The sequence below is a fragment of the Pithys albifrons genome, chromosome 8 (assembly GCF_047495875.1).
Source record: "Pithys albifrons albifrons isolate INPA30051 chromosome 8, PitAlb_v1, whole genome shotgun sequence".
NCBI classification, from domain to species: domain Eukaryota; kingdom Metazoa; phylum Chordata; class Aves; order Passeriformes; family Thamnophilidae; genus Pithys; species Pithys albifrons.
In genome coordinates, this window is record NC_092465.1 from 25290318 (window position 1) to 25306632 (window position 16315).

The 16315-nt window shown below is 39.9% G+C and overlaps 1 protein-coding gene across 1 annotated transcript in view; it reads left to right on the forward strand.

Annotated features, from left to right (window-relative positions):
* The window catches only part of ITPRID2 (ITPR interacting domain containing 2), a 39790-nt gene extending 24245 nt beyond the window's left edge, over nt 1-15545 (forward strand). Inside the window, exons 12-19 of the mRNA XM_071561644.1 lie at nt 1504-2727; nt 5148-5228; nt 5590-5717; nt 6785-6935; nt 7608-7673; nt 8327-8740; nt 14477-14601; nt 15361-15545. Coding sequence (XP_071417745.1) covers nt 1504-2727; nt 5148-5228; nt 5590-5717; nt 6785-6935; nt 7608-7673; nt 8327-8740; nt 14477-14587 — 2175 coding nt within the window. The 3' untranslated portion in view covers nt 14588-14601; nt 15361-15545. The remainder of the gene's footprint in view (nt 1-1503; nt 2728-5147; nt 5229-5589; nt 5718-6784; nt 6936-7607; nt 7674-8326; nt 8741-14476; nt 14602-15360) is intronic.
* Nucleotides 15546-16315: the final 770 nt, after the last annotated feature.

Genomic DNA, 16315 nt, shown 5'->3' on the forward strand with positions numbered 1-16315 from the left:
TAGAGTTGGCCGCTCCTGATCTTTATATTGGTTGCAAACTCATTAATGAGGCCGTTAAAAACATGTTGCAGCTAAGTGGCCCTTCACTGGAGTACAGGTGGAGTTTATCTGTGTTGACTGTTAAGGGAACAGATTTTTCTGCCTTCTATTATGCTGTTTTGAAAAGCTGTATAGAGACTGCATGCAGTTTGTGCCATGATGTCACTAGGCTCTATTCTGCCACCTTCACTACTTTATTCAGATAAAGTGCTGAGCTGAATTCAGAATATACGGGTGGTTGATGAGGCTAGTGGAAATGAGAACTTGGCAGCTAATGAAGAGAACCTGTGAAAAGATGAAAGGGGATACAGAGGAGTTTATATTGTTTCTTAAAAATATGGTAAGTTAGTGCCATCTACTGTTAAATAATTGATTCTAGCAGCAACAACTTTTCTTTGAAACTCGGGAGAAAACTCAGAATTTGAACCTTATTATCTTCCATCTCTGATTTTCAAAAAAAAAGATTTCTGAGGCAGATTTTATTATTGAGATGAGATATTCTTCAGGGGAGTATCCAAGGAAGCTAGAAGAATTCTCTGTGTAAGTTCTTGAAGTCTTGCTTGCCTTATTCATAACTGAACAATGTGATGGAGGATTAGAGAGACAAATATACACACATGATTTCACCTAGACATTATAATCTTTAATTCTTATACTTTTAACTTGAAAAGTATCTGAACCTGCACAGTCTTTTATAATAATTTATGGCTGTCCCAGTGAGTGAGATGTTAAGTACACGCTTACGAAGATGACTTTCATGATTGAAATCTTCTAGGTGGTTGAAAAAGGAACTATTGACTGACATGCACCACAAGTAGTCTTTTGAGAAGGAACTAATATTTAATACCCTAATGGCAGTGAAAGCTGTAGAAATTAGAGATGGGAAAATTCCTAGTTCATGTGTCAACTAGGGTAAACTTTCAAGACTATACCACATACTCTTAGGAAAATGTCTTGTCCACTTGACACCAGGCAATCAGGCCAGCCTAAAGAATATGCTTTGCAATCCATAGACCTCTTTTTTCTTTCTTTCACATAGATGCTTTTCCTGTCATTGGTTATCTGTTAAATTATCAGCTCTCTTATACACATGCTCTGGTTTAAAATGTGATTTAGAATGAAAAGGAGAAGTATCAGGAAAAGGGAAGGAAGGAAGGATGGACTGATAGTACTGAATGCAGTCTTCAATTGAGATTAGTATCCTAATGTGAGATTTTCAGTCCTCAACAATTCTGTAACTTAAAACAGGCTGAGTTTATGGGTAGACTGGCTTTCACATTCTTATTGTTGTCCTGTAACACTAGTTTCACTATATTCTGCAGTTCTCCTCACTTCTCTGTATACAGTTCCTAATACCACCCTTCATTTCAGCACTTTGAACCTTTATATATGGAAGATATTATGTACCACACAGCTAGCCATTTGTCTTCACTACCTAACATACCAACATCACATGTTTCCTAGGTTCAGGAGTCTTTGCAGGGCATGGGAAGCAGTGCTGACAGCTGTGACAGCGAGACAACTGTGACATCGCATAGTGAGGAACAGAGGACACCCATAGCCAAGGAACTGACCTGTTTTGAAAAGTTTGAGGAGGAGGAAGAAGATGATGATGAGGAGGAGGATGACGATGATGAAGAGGATATTATATCTCAAGTAGAGAGACGAAAGGTAGGGGCACCTTCTGACAGCAGAAGGAGTGAAGATGGAAAAATTATTGACTATAAAACTGAAAAAAATCAAGGACAAGAAAGCAAGTCATCTCATATATTAGAGAGAGTCCAAGGAGAGGTTGGTTCTAAAGAGGAAGATACTTCCAGGAAGCAAAAAGAATTGGACCAGCAGGAGGAAGACAGTGTGTTTGAGTTTCCTCAGTACCACACACACCATATCCTCAAGTCAAGGGAGTCTCTGGAAGGTGGTGGCTCCTCCACGTCATCTGTAGATAGAGTTCAAGTTGCCTTGCAGAGAGCTGAGATGAGGATCCTCAGCTCATCTGATTCCAGGGCCAGATGCACTCTGCTTAAGTCAAAAGATCTTCTGAGGAAGCAGAGACTTTGGTTTGCTGAATCAGGCTATCCTCTAAGACGGTCTCAGTCTCTCCCAACTGCACTGCTGAATCCAGTGACAGTGGTGTCCTCTGTGAATGTCCAGTTAACTCCAGGAAAAGAGACACTGTGCAGTCCTCCTTCTTTTACCTACAAGTATACACATGTGGAGGAAGATGAGAAAGCGGCATCTGAGAATGACAAAAGTGAGGATGAGGCAGCCGTGAACCAGCCAGTGTGCAAATCCACTCTGTTTATTGCACCTTCATCCTCCAAAAAAGAAGTGCCCCAGACTGGGCCCAGCAGGCTGTCTGAGGAGCTCAGCCCTACCAGGGTACAGAGCTGCCCACTGCACACGCCGGCACACATGTCTCAGTCAATGTGCTCCCTCCACTCCCTCCCCACCGAGTGGCAGGACAGACCACTGTGTGAGCACATGAGGACGCTCAGCACCCACAGTGTCCCAAGCATCTCCAGCTCTTCCTTCAGTGCCATGCTTTCCCCTTTCAGCTGTCCCTTCTTTCCAAGGCATGCTGGAGTTCCTCATCGACCTCTTGCCATCAACCCACCTTCCACTGTGGAGATGCAGCTACGCAGGGTCCTACATGACATCAGAAACTCTCTGCAGAACCTCTCACAGGTAAGAGGAAGCCAAATTTTGCCCCTCGACAAAGGGGCTTCTTAATAGTTTATCCTTACCAAACCAAAATGATAACCCGGATATTCCTCTGTGTAGTTCAGCAGATCAGGAAAAAAAGACATTTTGTGCAAGTTTGATTTGCTGCTGTCTTAAGAGCTTCTGTTTAAAGTGGCAAATTTAAAGTGTTTAAAGTGGGTAGTTTTTTAATACTTTTTATTTTTTAGCTTTTATGGATATTCCTGGGTGGGAGGGAGGAACAGTATACTTTTTATGAGCCATTATTTTAAGATGAGAAAGATTAGCTTCAGATTTAAAAATACATATTTATGGACTCACAGATTGGTCTGATCAGTCCTTTGACCTCTCTTTTCTTTGACGTGCTTCCCATACAACTGATAGAAATGTATTTTTTCCTGGCAAGTTGCATAGATTCACTAGAAATGTATTTTTTCCTGGCAAGTTGCATAGATTCACTAATGGTGTCACTGATTGATCTCTATGTGTTTCTGTGCTGCTTCATGCCAAATTTTTGCACTTTCAACTCAAGCTAGTCAACATGTTCCTGATATCATCAGTCATTTACTAGGAATCAATTTTGTCAGAGCATGTGAAGTTTTGTCCATCTTATCACTCAGAGGAGAAATGCTTAGGAATGCAGCACATATATTTTACCAATTTCTGCTGCACCTTCTGCTCCTCCCCTCCTGATTGCCAACTGTCCCTCCCCTGACATCGCGGTACTGCTGTTCTCTTAGGTAGTGATCCAGCTTAGGAGCCTGCTGACTCCTGCAGGAGGCTGTGTGAGCAGAGCATTTCAGACTCTGTTTATGAATACATGAAGGCTATTCTGTCAACCCAAGAACAAACATGTGCCTGGCTGCACCATATTGCAGATGGTAGGCTGTAGTGGGCTTTTTTGGACCTGCTATTTTGTTAATTTTGCCACTTACCAAAAGTTAGAAGTGAGTCCAGTCTTCCTTTGCTTATGTCATCTGTCCCTGCTTCTCAGAGCAAGTTTGGTTCTGTGACCAGCTCTGCAGCAGAAAGGTGTGATCAGCTATGTTTTAAGTGTGTTTTAAGTCAGCCACTGCTCAAGGTAGTGGCTGGTGTGCCTGGGAGGAAGTGTTTCCAGAATTTAACCTTCTTTGTAGAATTCCCTCATGTGTGCCAATTCCAGCCTTGATTTGTGTAAGATTACGTTGTGCTACAGTACTTCTAACACACATACCATGGTAACTAAAGCTATTAAAGATGAAACCTCTGTATTACACCCAGAACTCAAGCTAGTTCAGTTTTAAAAAAAGAAAAGAAAAAAAAAGGCATTAGAGGGGTAATAACATCTTCTAGCCCACTTGTTCTGGTTTCTGCATATTTTGACAACATAGTTCCATTTTGGGGACTCAGCCCTTCTCATTGCAGAGATTTGTATGAAAATGTATTCCCTGCTTTTCCCTACAGCAGAGATTGAGTTTGGCACACAGCATACTCAGTGAATAAAGAAAAAGTTGAGATGTTTGAAATACATGATTGTGATTTCAGGAAGGAATAAAGAGAAGTAGATAAATTCCTTATGGAACAGGGAAGAGAGAAAACTGGCAGAAGGAAAACAAACCCATCCCCTTGATGTGATCATGTTTGAACAAAACTCCTCTGGATGAATGGACATGCTTCAAATTTTCCATAGCATATCAATAGTCTTTCAATTCTTTCAAAATTATATTAGACAAACTGTCTTTTTCGTGTTTGGAAAGGTAAAGGTAAATGTTTTTGCTCTTTCCACTGTTCTTTGTTGTGCCATGTCTCTACATGTAATAACCCCTGAATTTTATCTGTTTGCTCCATATGTTGTTGCAACATGCAAATAGAAATTCTTCAACAATCTTGTTTTCATGAGAGATCATTAACAAGTAGGGCTCTTTGGATGTAGGCAATGGAGTGAAACTAACAACCAAAATGAAAAAACCCCACTTAACTAAGAACCGAGGAAAATCCCACAACAAATGTGACCAATCATGATTTCAAAACAGGACAGTTTAATTTGCTCAGTTCTGGTTATGGAGTTGTTCTTTCTAGCTAAGACAATTGAGGCTACTGAGTTTTCAGACATAAAACACTTTGTGAAGAAAAACTTTGTTTTTGTTTCTACTCACTGTGTCAGACAGGATTAGTTTGGTTTTTTCACTTACAGCATGCTTGCATTGCAGAGCTTTGGTGCACATGCATTACTTAGGAGGTTGTTCTGCCATTTTTTAAGGTTTCCTTTCCTTTTCCTGACACAATACTTACATAGCAGAAATCTCAATACCAGAAAGGGTGTGCTTTAGCAGTGGTTGCTTTTGGAGTGTCTGCACATTTGAGAGAATGAGTTTGTAAAGGAGATGTCTGACTCTCCCATTTCACATCGTTTGTGTCTTCCCTAGTACCCAGTGATGAGGGGTCAGGATCTTTCAGCTGCTGGTGGTTACACTACTCAGAGATCATCCATTCTACCTCTCTATGAAGTAAGTGACTCTGTTTATATAGTGGTACTAATTCAAAATAAAATACCAAGGAACATCCTAAATATGTCACTTTGGGCAGTTCCTTTTCTTTGGTCTCAAGAGATAACAGATGGCTCCATCCTGCAAATAATGTTAAAAGGGAATTAATTTAAATACATAGAAACTCTTTCACATGTTTGCTTGTATGATACAGCTGAAAATGTTATTTTCTTGTGTAATTGTGAATGCACAACATGGATCTTCCATTGTATGCTGAAGTTGCTGAGGTGCTGTTAAATCAAAGGGCTCATTTGGGCAAATGTGGTTACAGGATCTGAACTTATTTTAATTGTTAACATGTAATAATGTTTTTTTCCCCCAGAATACTTTCCAGGAGCTACAAGTGGTAAGAAGAAATCTAAACTTATTCAGAACCCAAATGATGGATTTGGAATTGGCTATGTTGCGTCAACAGACCACAGTTTATCAGCATATGACAGAAGAGGAAAGGTAAAATGATCTTTAAAAAAAGAAGGAGGGGGAGGGGGAAGAGAGAGAGAGAGAGAAAATATGCTGGTGTATCAAGAAATGTGTTGCTGTTCCAGAAATCAGAGCAAGAAATCTATCAGCTGCAATTTGAACAGGATTAGAACTGACTTTTTCAAAACATTGTTTGCTCTTTTCTTTATACTTCTTTGTTCCAGAGTGTTTTACTTTGTTTCTTCTGATCTCTATTTCTATTAATGATGATTTTTTTCCTTCATCCTTTTTCAAAAGTGATTCTACAGCTGTAGATTTTAAGCACTTTTATGACAGGATACTTGAACATAGAATATTGGAGAGGAAAAAGTCTTAAAGATTTTCATCTTAGATCCTCCTCCCCCATGTAAATAAAAAATGAATATTGTAAAAGTCAGATGCTTTTCCAGCTTTCAGTGGCTACTTGGCAGGCTACAGATGGCATTCATATTCTGGCTCTGTGTGTTCATGGTCACCATAACATGCAGTAGCAGCTGAGCTGGAACAATTTTCAAAACTGCTTATTTATTTAGTTTACTTGAATCAGCTCTTGACCTCTCACTTTAAAAGTAAATATGATTGAAACCAGTTGGCCACCTTAGACGATGGCCTCCTGGCCAAAATGTAGCTGCAACTGCTGTGGAAACTCTGAGCACACAGGAGAAGGAAGATGTGATTATGTCATTGCTCTGAGGTTGTTCTTACTAGTTTTAAATTGGATTTGATTAGATATATGTATAAATGCTGATTTCTTTTTCTACTTGCACATATTTAAGCACTTAAAGCTCAAATTTTTTGAGAAATTTCTGGGATACACCATGTTATTTTGTTTTCTCCATGAAGTCATATGTATTTGCTGTCAGTGGAGAAAGACTTCTGTTCTATATAGGTGTTCACCTACTTTTGCTGTGAAATTTTTCCATGAGTTTTCTGTGTTCCATTTTGAATTCCCTTGTATGAAGTCCTTTATTTGTGGAACTGTCCTGCTCAGTTATCCCTTTACAGAGTGCAGCTGAGTGCAGTGAAAATTTGTCCTTTTTGTGATGCTCTTGGTGCAGATATGAAGCTGATCAGCTGCAGGGCCTGAGAAAGTCTGTCCGCATGGAGCTACAAGAGCTGGAGATGCAGTTAGAAGAACGTCTACTTGCTTTGGAAGATCAGCTGAGAAGTCTGCACATGTCTTCACCCTACAGACCTCAGACACATATAGTAAGTATTAGTTTTGCAACAATGTTACATGTTTTCTCAGTGTCATCACAGAGTCATGGAATAGTTTGGGTTGGAAGGGACCTTTAAAAGTCATCTAGTTCAACCCTCCTTCAAGATGCAAGGACGAATAATAACTCATAACTGTTAGATCTCTGACAGTGGGATGATATCTGAGGAATCTAATCATGCCATGTGTATTATCAGGGGTCATAGTTTCTAATTTTCAGTCAGCATTTTGTCTTGGGAAAAAGGTGTGTGACTTTCTTAGTGTCAGTATGTATAAATACATACTTTCTGAGGTTTTATGTCTGAGAGGCAGACCTGCTCTGTCAGTGCTTTCTTCTTTTTCCTTTTCCTTTTTTTTTTTCTGCAATTCTTTCATCAGTCAAACAAAAGAATCACAGACAAAAAGTATCATATGTTTTCCTGGGCTTCATTCCTCTTTCTTAGACAATCCTCTTCTGTAGAAACAGCACAGGCCACATCTTCCTCTTCAGTATTTTGTCATGGGAAAGAAATTGAAACCCAAGAACAAGAAAATATGGTAGTATTGTGATCTCAAGCCATATAAATATCCTTTTATTTTTAAATCCTTTTATAGAAGAAGGGCAGCTTTAAAAATGGCTGAAATAAACTTTCTCCTCAGTGCATTGACTTGACTTAATTTTTCAGGGTATGTATGGAAGCAGAAGTGCTGATAATCTGTCCTGTCCTTCTCCATTGAATGTCATGGAACCAGTAAGTAATTGTTGTGTACTGTATGTTTTACTAAGAAAAAGAACCAGAAGGGATTTACTTTAAAAAAGGTTGCAGGAGATTAATTTGACACGTAATTTTAGAAATACTTTACTCCCTTGAATAACTTTGCTGGGAACAGCTGCAATTTTCCTTAAGCAGATTTAACTATAGGTTAGGGGCAGAGTCTTGTTTGCTTTTAAGAGGAATATGTAGACATGTGATGTTGCTTGCATGTAGTTGATACAATGGTTACAGAGTGAATTTTCTAGGGAAAATTAACTCTTATATTTCTGTGCATTTTATGCTACTGAAAAAAAAGTAGTTCAAAACCTGCAGAAAGAGAAAAGAAAAAAAAAATCAAGCCTTTACGTGTGTCTCTGTAAATGGCTCTGGCAAGATGCATCAGTATTGCAAAAGTCGGTGGCTTGGGAAATGGCCACAATTTTTATTTACATTGGCTTTCAAAAAAGCACATTCCTTTTTATTATCCTCTTTGTTGCAGTCGTAAAGGCAAAACATATATTTATTTTATAGCTGTATTTGTTACATGGAGGGAATGAGTAAGTGATTAAAAAGATAACAAGAAAACATAGTTGTGTCTGAATGTGACTTTTGTATGCTTATTCAGGATTGCTTCTTTTCTGAATCCTTAGGTCTCTGAACTTATTCGAGAGCAGTCATTTCTGAAGTCTGAACTGGGTTTAGGACTGGGAGATCTTGGACTGGAAACTCTCCCAGCAGAAGGTACAGAGTCCGTATTCTCCCATGGAAACTCAGATTCCTCTTCAGTGTGCTCTGGTCATGCAGGTAGAAAAGCTGGTGTTGGATCCTCTGAACTAACAGGAAAGTCTAAGAGTCAAAGCAAGAAGTTGTACCGAGCCTCTGTTGCCTTAACACCAACTCCCCCAGTGAGAGCAGGCACTGGACAGCAAGTGGAAAGCTCTGAGGAGCTTGCAGACTCCAAGCCAGATGTGGAGCACCAACTTGAAAAAGTCCCTCTCATGCCTTCAGTTGAGGAAATCCACAAAACTGTGGAGCAGGAGGAGCTACAACAAGTCATACGGGAGGTGAGGAAGGGGGGATTGAGATATGGGATGTTTGAGCAGTGTTCACTGAAACCTAAACACAGGCTGGCTGTAACTCCTGTCCCCTGGGGTGTTCTCCTCCCTCTCAAGCCACAGCTCTATACTGTTACTGTGCTGTGTCTGAAGGCTCAGAACATGTCACTAGGTGTTTGAGCCATGGTTGTATTCATGTGCAAAGCAGTGGATGTTTTTTCAGTGATAGTGGTTAGCATATAAATTAATAGCTAGTTCCTACTATAGATCTGGGTGGCAAAGAGCTTTCATTTGTACTACTTGGTTAAGCAGCAGTATTTCAGATTCTCAAGGAAAAATTTCTGTCATTTTTGCTTGCTAAAATGCCAAGTCAGAGTTAATTTGAGTGGTGAAATGTTTCTGAAACAACACGGTAGTAAACATCAAACATACTTTCCCAGTGCCTCTACCCCAGCCACTAAGGACTGTAGGAGTGTGAGTGAAGCAAGCTAAAGGCAGATGAGAAGTTATTTCAGACTTTAAGACTGATGTTGGACCAATACTATTGGACTAGTTTTATTGGCAGTCAATGAAAGTGAAGAGTGCTTGGTTGTTTTTCCTGTGGGCCAGGTTAAAAACAGGACTAAAACTGCGTGCTTTGTTTGTTAATGGTGTGACTGAAAGGTTTCTGGCAAGTAATATAAATGGGAAGGGGAAGCCAAAGAAACTATTTGTTCTGCAAAGAAGTGCCTGTGAAAAAGTGGAGTGAACTCTCTGCTGTGAATACAGAAATGAGACTTGAAAACCTGTGGGTTCTATTCCTTCACCAAAGGGGGTCCACTTAGCCTTTAGCTGAGGGTCATTGGACCCTTAGCCTTTAGCTTGTCCCTTAAAGCTTTTCTATGGCTCTGCCATAAACCACTTAAAAGACTAGGCAAGGCGTCACACTCAGAAATGTACAACAGGCCAGGCTGTAACATGGTAGTACCTTCCAGATCTTCTTGTGTTCAGGCTGTGAATAATTGGAACCAGTTTTGCTCTAGCTTTGTTTTTAAACAGATGGCATGCAGGCCAGTTATTTCATGATAAAACAGAAACTGTAGTCCCAGAGGAATCTTTTGGCACACCTTCACCCCTCTTCTCTTAGGGCAGAAAGAGGCAGAGTGTACTAGACCATGAAGTAGCCTTTTACTCATCATTCGAGCACAAGACTGCCGGGTCTGTCTCTGTAAAGTGGAGATGTTTTCTTGGCTGACTCACTGTGGGCTTTGCTGTGTGTAGGTACTTTACAGTGAGATTGTGAGGCAGTAAAGTATTACTAAGGAGTCTTCTGCATAGCTGAAAGCATACAAAGATATTTACTTTGTTTACTTTTGAGTAACTATAAATAACCAGAGCTGGGAGGGCAAAGAATAATGTGTAGCCATGAGCATTAACCACCAGTCAACCGCTGGGTTTACAGGATGAAGCCTGGCAGTGAGGTGAAATGGAGATCAGCTTTTAATAAGTAGCCTCATGATGCTGAATAGTGAGTGCTTCGTCCTATCATTAGCCCCATTAGAATCAGTGAGATGAGTTATGGAAAGTGGCATTATCTTTTGGAAGGAAGGGTACTGCAACCAGCTCACAGTGAGGTACCACCAGACCAACGACCTGGCATTAGGAGCTGAACACATGGCAATCACTGACCTTAACAGTGCACCTTGTAATGCTGCAACTTTACACCTCTACTTTGAAAGCCAAGGGAGGAATGACACAGGGACAAATATTCAAATGTCTTATCTCTCCATCACCCTCCTGCTGCCATCTTCTCTAAAGTATCTAGAGTTGGAAGGAGTCTTGAAAAAGGCCTGTTTTGGAGATGTCATAAAATAGTCACAAGCATCCCAAATTCTCTCTTTCTAGACCATTCTTTCTTTCATGTCTTTTTTTAAAGAGATTCCTTGCCTAATGCTTAGAGAATTGCACATGAGATATTTATTACACCTTGCACTTTGCTGCTGATTCTGCAGTGAAGCCAGAATGGGGCATTTGTATGTGTATGTATACAGGCCATCTGTAAAATTCTGTGGGAAGGGTGTCATGGCGGAGAGTTGCTAAAGGAGAAACTGAGGTAGGAAGGAGAACTGTAATTCAAATGTACTACAGTAGCAGCAGTGAGAGTAAAGACAGCTGGAGCCAAAGGACTGAGTTACTTCAGTCAATATTTTCTCTAAGGTTAACCTGTGTGAAAGTTCCTCTTTATTCATTAACTGATAGCAAATAAAGATGTGTACTCTTTGCACAGTGATTGTTATTTGGGTTGTGTGGCACTGAGGACATTGTAATGCTGAAAGAATCCACACTGAACTGAGAGACTACTATTCAAAGATGAGCAATCAGCAAATAACTGAGCTTGACTCACTTTGTGAATGTTTGAGCACACATAGAGATTGTCCCTCAGTTTAAATTCATTGGCAGTGGGTTTTGGATCAGTGTTCTCAGCATGAGTTTTGCAGGTCAGAGTGGAGATGCATTGGCTCAAAGCACCTAGTAGATTTTGCAAAGCCAGAACGTGCTTTTAAACACTAGTCAGGAAAACCTTTTGTATTTTGTAAGAGCTAAAACAGAGCATAAATTGAAATACTCCTTAAGTAGCCCTGTTGTTAGCAAAGGAGTTCCAGTTTCATTGTCAAAAGAAATCTAGTAGAATGCATTCTTGATGTATGCGCTCACAAATATTAAACCCTTGCTTATTCCTCCCATTCCCTGTAGCTGAATGACCTTGTGTTGGGGAAAGAAAAGTCAGGCAGTGGGTGTGATATGCCTGGGTGGGCTGTAATGTGTGTGAGCTTTGACCTGTAACTATTTGCTGGCATTAAAAAAAAAACCCATGGTGTTAACTCTCAGCATTAATGGACTAACTCCCACAGAAAAGCATTCAACAACATGAAATGTTAAAATGCCAAACAGTAGCTCTCTTGTTTTGATGAAAATACAGTTTGACCTCCAGTGGAGCATCACATGAAGTACTAATGGCTGAACTTGTAGGTCACAGTGTCACTAGGACTGCCACCAGGCCCTCTCATTGTGCTCTTCTCTAGTTTAAAAGATGTGAAAGTTTAAAAAGCTTTCTGCTTAAGAGTGATGGAAGTTTTGATTTTGCTAATGGTTCTCCACTGTAAATTACACTTCATGAAGTTACATTTTAAAGGAATGTATTATTTTCCTTCAACAGCTGTTTTAAGAGGCTGTAATGAGTCTTTATGCGAGAGAGATGGTCTGGTAGAAAATCTTCCCTTTTTCATTTTCTGTTCAAATCTGTGTTAGCTCAACATTGATCCAAAGTATCTGTTGGTTGTTCATACCTCCACATGCAATGTTGGGTTCCTCATCTTACTATCTTAAGCATAAAAACTCATCAGCTGTTGCCGTGAAAAAATGGCACAGGAAGAAAATGGAGTTGAAAATAATACTTTTTAATTATAGAAAATGTACCTCAGAAGTATGAGGACCGTGAAAAGCCTCGTTCCCATTTTTCATTAGTAGGTGAAGAACACCAATCTCCAGAATGGCCACAGTGCACATTTCACTCTGTCAGTTCTTTTTTTAGCAGCAACATATTAGAATAATAATAACTCTTTCCTTGTGAGTAAGATCACTGGTTTATTGTTGTAAAGCTATGAATGTGGTACTATGTTGTCAATGCAATATTGAATATTAGTGTTGTACCAGTGTAGTTTATGTACCATAAATGAGTGGTTCTCTCCTCTTTCAAATGATCAATTTTTCATTCAGCTGCTAAAAATAACTGATTGACTGCTTTTCTGTCTTTTCTATGGAGGAAGCCTTGGCAGCGGGCTGTGTCCTCTGCAGAGCAAATAGAATGTGCACCTTGCCCTAAATCATTTGTAAGGGAAAAGACAAATATTGGCCATTGGTCATGACACGCGTGCTACTGAGTCACTGCAGGCTTCAGTGCTGCACTCGTCACACAGGAATGACCTTGCTGAGTCTGGAGCAGGGGGAGGAAGTAATGGCAGTGAAAAGAAGCGGTGGAGGGTGGCCTTGTTGCCATCCAGACAGAGAGATGAGAGGCAGAGGTCTCAAGTGATCTACCAAGGTCAAGCAAGAATTTGTTGGAAGAGCTGAGTATTGAACAGGAGCTGCTTTGCTTCCAGTCTCTTGTCACAAGACTGTCTGTCATATGATACCATTTACTTGCTAATTTGGGAAGCTTTTATCAATTTTCTTTGGAAAGTGAAGGTTATTTTTGTCTATCTGTTGAGAGAAGGGCACAGAATGACTGTTTTGTAGCATACTCACAGACCCACCCCATGTGATACTGAAGAAGAAAAGTGGAGAGAGCATGGAGGTGCAGGCTCACAACAGTCGCCTGATGGACATCTGGGGTGCTTTGTGCAGGTTTTCCTGTGCCCACATTTCTAAATCTCAGAGCCCTTACTACATTGACAGTGGTTCTAAAGCTTTGAACATCGGTGTGTATCAGCATAGACATCCCCTGGACTCTCAGCTGACAGTAAAACAGATCCTATTACACACCAGCTTCTCTTTTTTTTGCTGTTAATCAGCAAACAACCCAACTGGAAACCTGTTTCCCAATAACATTAAAGTCTCTGAATTTCTGCTTGATGCAAACTAGTAATGGAGTGAGGAACTTTGCCACTAATAGTTTAGGGATTGAATTGCCTGCCAAAGAGAACAAGGGATAAATAACCTGTCGCTAATGCTGCTGCCACCCTTCTGACGTTGTTGCTTAATCTTTTTGATGCACCAGGAAAAGGGAAGACTTACAAGAAAAAGAAAAGTGTGTTGCTTAACTGGGCTGATGAGTGCTTCTCTGTGTGACCCTGGGCCAGGCTCTGGCTCTTACCCTCCCTGTATCCTTTCACAATTGTCCTGCTCTATCCTTGGAACTGCATCTGACTTGTCTGTTTTCTTGTGTTTGTAAGAAGCCCATATTATTTTTCTTTGTCATGCCCTGCTTGTTTCCAGCATAATACACTCTTGGTAGGACTGTTTTGCTTCCTTTTCTCCTTTGTTTCCTTTACTGTAGCCATCAGTGCTCTGCTCTTCCTTTGTTCTGGTCTCAGCCACACTCAGATGCCTTGCTACTAGAAACACCTAGGTGTGTTTTATATAAAACTTGCTGGATAAATACTTTGTCACAATCCTGTGAAAAATAGCCTTTGCTTGCATAGATTACAGCCCAATGGTCAACTGACGATGTAAGCAACGTTGAAATTCTGTCTTTCCCACTGAAGGTATGCGATTAGGATTCATCTTCTTTTTAATTATATGAAAACAACAGTTCAAGAACTTTTTCAGGATCTTTTCTCCTGGGTAATCCATTTGTGAGGTAGATCAGTCCTGCCTTCCTTTTCAAGAGAATAACAACTTGTCAAAGAGTAGTGCATTGGGAGTGCTTTTGATGTATATATCCTGAAATGCTATTTTCAGAACTTTGTGTAGTTGAAATGTATTTTTTCTTAACGTAAAACCAGTTATCCTAAGTGTAAAACATATCTACCATATGGAAAAATAGAACTAGTTTGGTTTTCATTTATACGATTTGCAAGAACTTCAGAATTACTTGCAGCTATTTTCCCATTCTTCTGTTGTTCCATTTGCATTTTTTGAAAGTTGGCTTTTTGGTGGTGTATATTTTGAGATGTTGATAACATCAAACACATCTGCAATATCATTTAGTTTTATCCATTGGTTATATTACTTACTGACCTTAAAACTTTGGCTAATCCCTTTCAGATCAAGGAATCTATTGTTGGTGAAATAAGACGAGAAATAGTAAGTGGATTGTTAGCAGCTGTATCACCCCAAGGCAGATCTACAACTGCAAAACAAGATACACAGCCATGAAACTGGTACTACAGGTAATCTTTGAGCATCTGCAAGAACCAGATTTTATTAATCATATGAAATACCATTGTTAACTTAAACCTTGCTTTGTGATCAAAAGTGATCAAAATCAAAGTTCATTAAATACTAAGTAGGGGCAGTCCCATTTTGTAAAGGAGAGCACTCTGGATTCTGAATCCCAAGGACCTGAGTTCAAGTCTCAGTAGGGACCATCCCCTGGCAGTTCAATGCCTCCCTGCCATCTGATCCCATCAGATCTCAATGCCAAGCAGGGTCAGCCCTGGTTAGTACCGGGTGCTGTGACAGTCCTGAGGACTTCACTGTCACTGTCCAAGTTGCTCAGCCATGGTAAATGGACCTCAGGACTTAAACAGTGGGGCCAGTTCTGCACACGCTGTGCCTCACCTGAAAAATCCACTGCACAGGCTGGAAGGGCACACCCACATGGGGAGAGCCCTGCCCAAATCTGCATTTGCGAAGTCTGGACATACATAAATACATACAAATACAGAGAACACTGATAATCCTGAACAGCTTTAGAAAATCAGCTGGTGTGTTGTTGGTGCATTCTACTGTCAGATTTCATACTGTGGTCCTTGATTTTTAGTTTCAGTGTGCTCTGTGATGACTTTGTATATGAATGCAACATGCAAGAGGATTGCTGTAGTTTGTCTGCCTTCGACAATAATAATATAAAAATACATACTTTAACATAACAAGCAGGCTTACAAAAGTCCAATTAACATCTTCGTCTTGCTTTTTTTTTCTGTAAGGTTGGATGTAGTCGGAAATGCTGTGGGACTCTGCTTTGGGCAGCACGCACTGGTGAAAGTGTCAAGTTGGTTTTACTTCAAAAGGTGTTAAAGCTGCTGAGATAGGCTTCTGTGTTCAGCGTTTGGTTCTGTGATGTGTACCTTTCCTTGAGTTCATCTGTAAAGACTTAGACACTTTAACTAATTCATTACTCTCCTTAAAGCATCAACAAAATTGTGGCGCTCTGAAACATGTTGTATTTATTTGTATGTCCCTGTTGTAAATTTTTGTGTAGCTAATTTGTCTAATGATGCGTCATGAAACTTGAAGATTTCCAGACATAACCAATTTATAAATAACACATATGCGTTCAGCCTAGCTTTAAAAAAAGAATAGAAAAAAAAACCCACAACAAACCCTCCCCCCAAACACTGACCTCTATGAGGTATTTATTGTGCAATAACTGATCCACTTTAAGAGCTTGAAATAACCAATAATGGTTTCCACTGCTGTTACTTAGTGCCACTTCAGAGAAAGAAAACAATCCTGTTGTAAAAATTGCTGTTAATTCTTGGGGTGGTTAGTATTAGCAGAGTGGTAGAATGACATTAGGTTACTTAAAACTACTTTAAGTTCTGACACTGAAAGCCTTATCTCTGTGTAGAAGACAACTTTTAACTAACTTTATGTGCTTCCTTACTGTTTGCTCATCCCTCCATAGGAAAGTGCCTTATTTAAGCACTGGGTTGGGGGTTTTTTGGTGTTGACTGCTCCAAACAACTACTTCTTGTAGTTACACCAAGAGAAGTTCTCTTCTGCTTCATATTAACCAAAATGCAATAAAAGTACTGATCTTCTGAAAGCAATTAGGATTTGCAACTTAGAATGGATGAAGGACCTTGCTTGTATTATGGGGAAAATGGAAAAAAATCTCTTTTCCTTCTCCATCCTTCACTGAATATATATTTAGTTAGC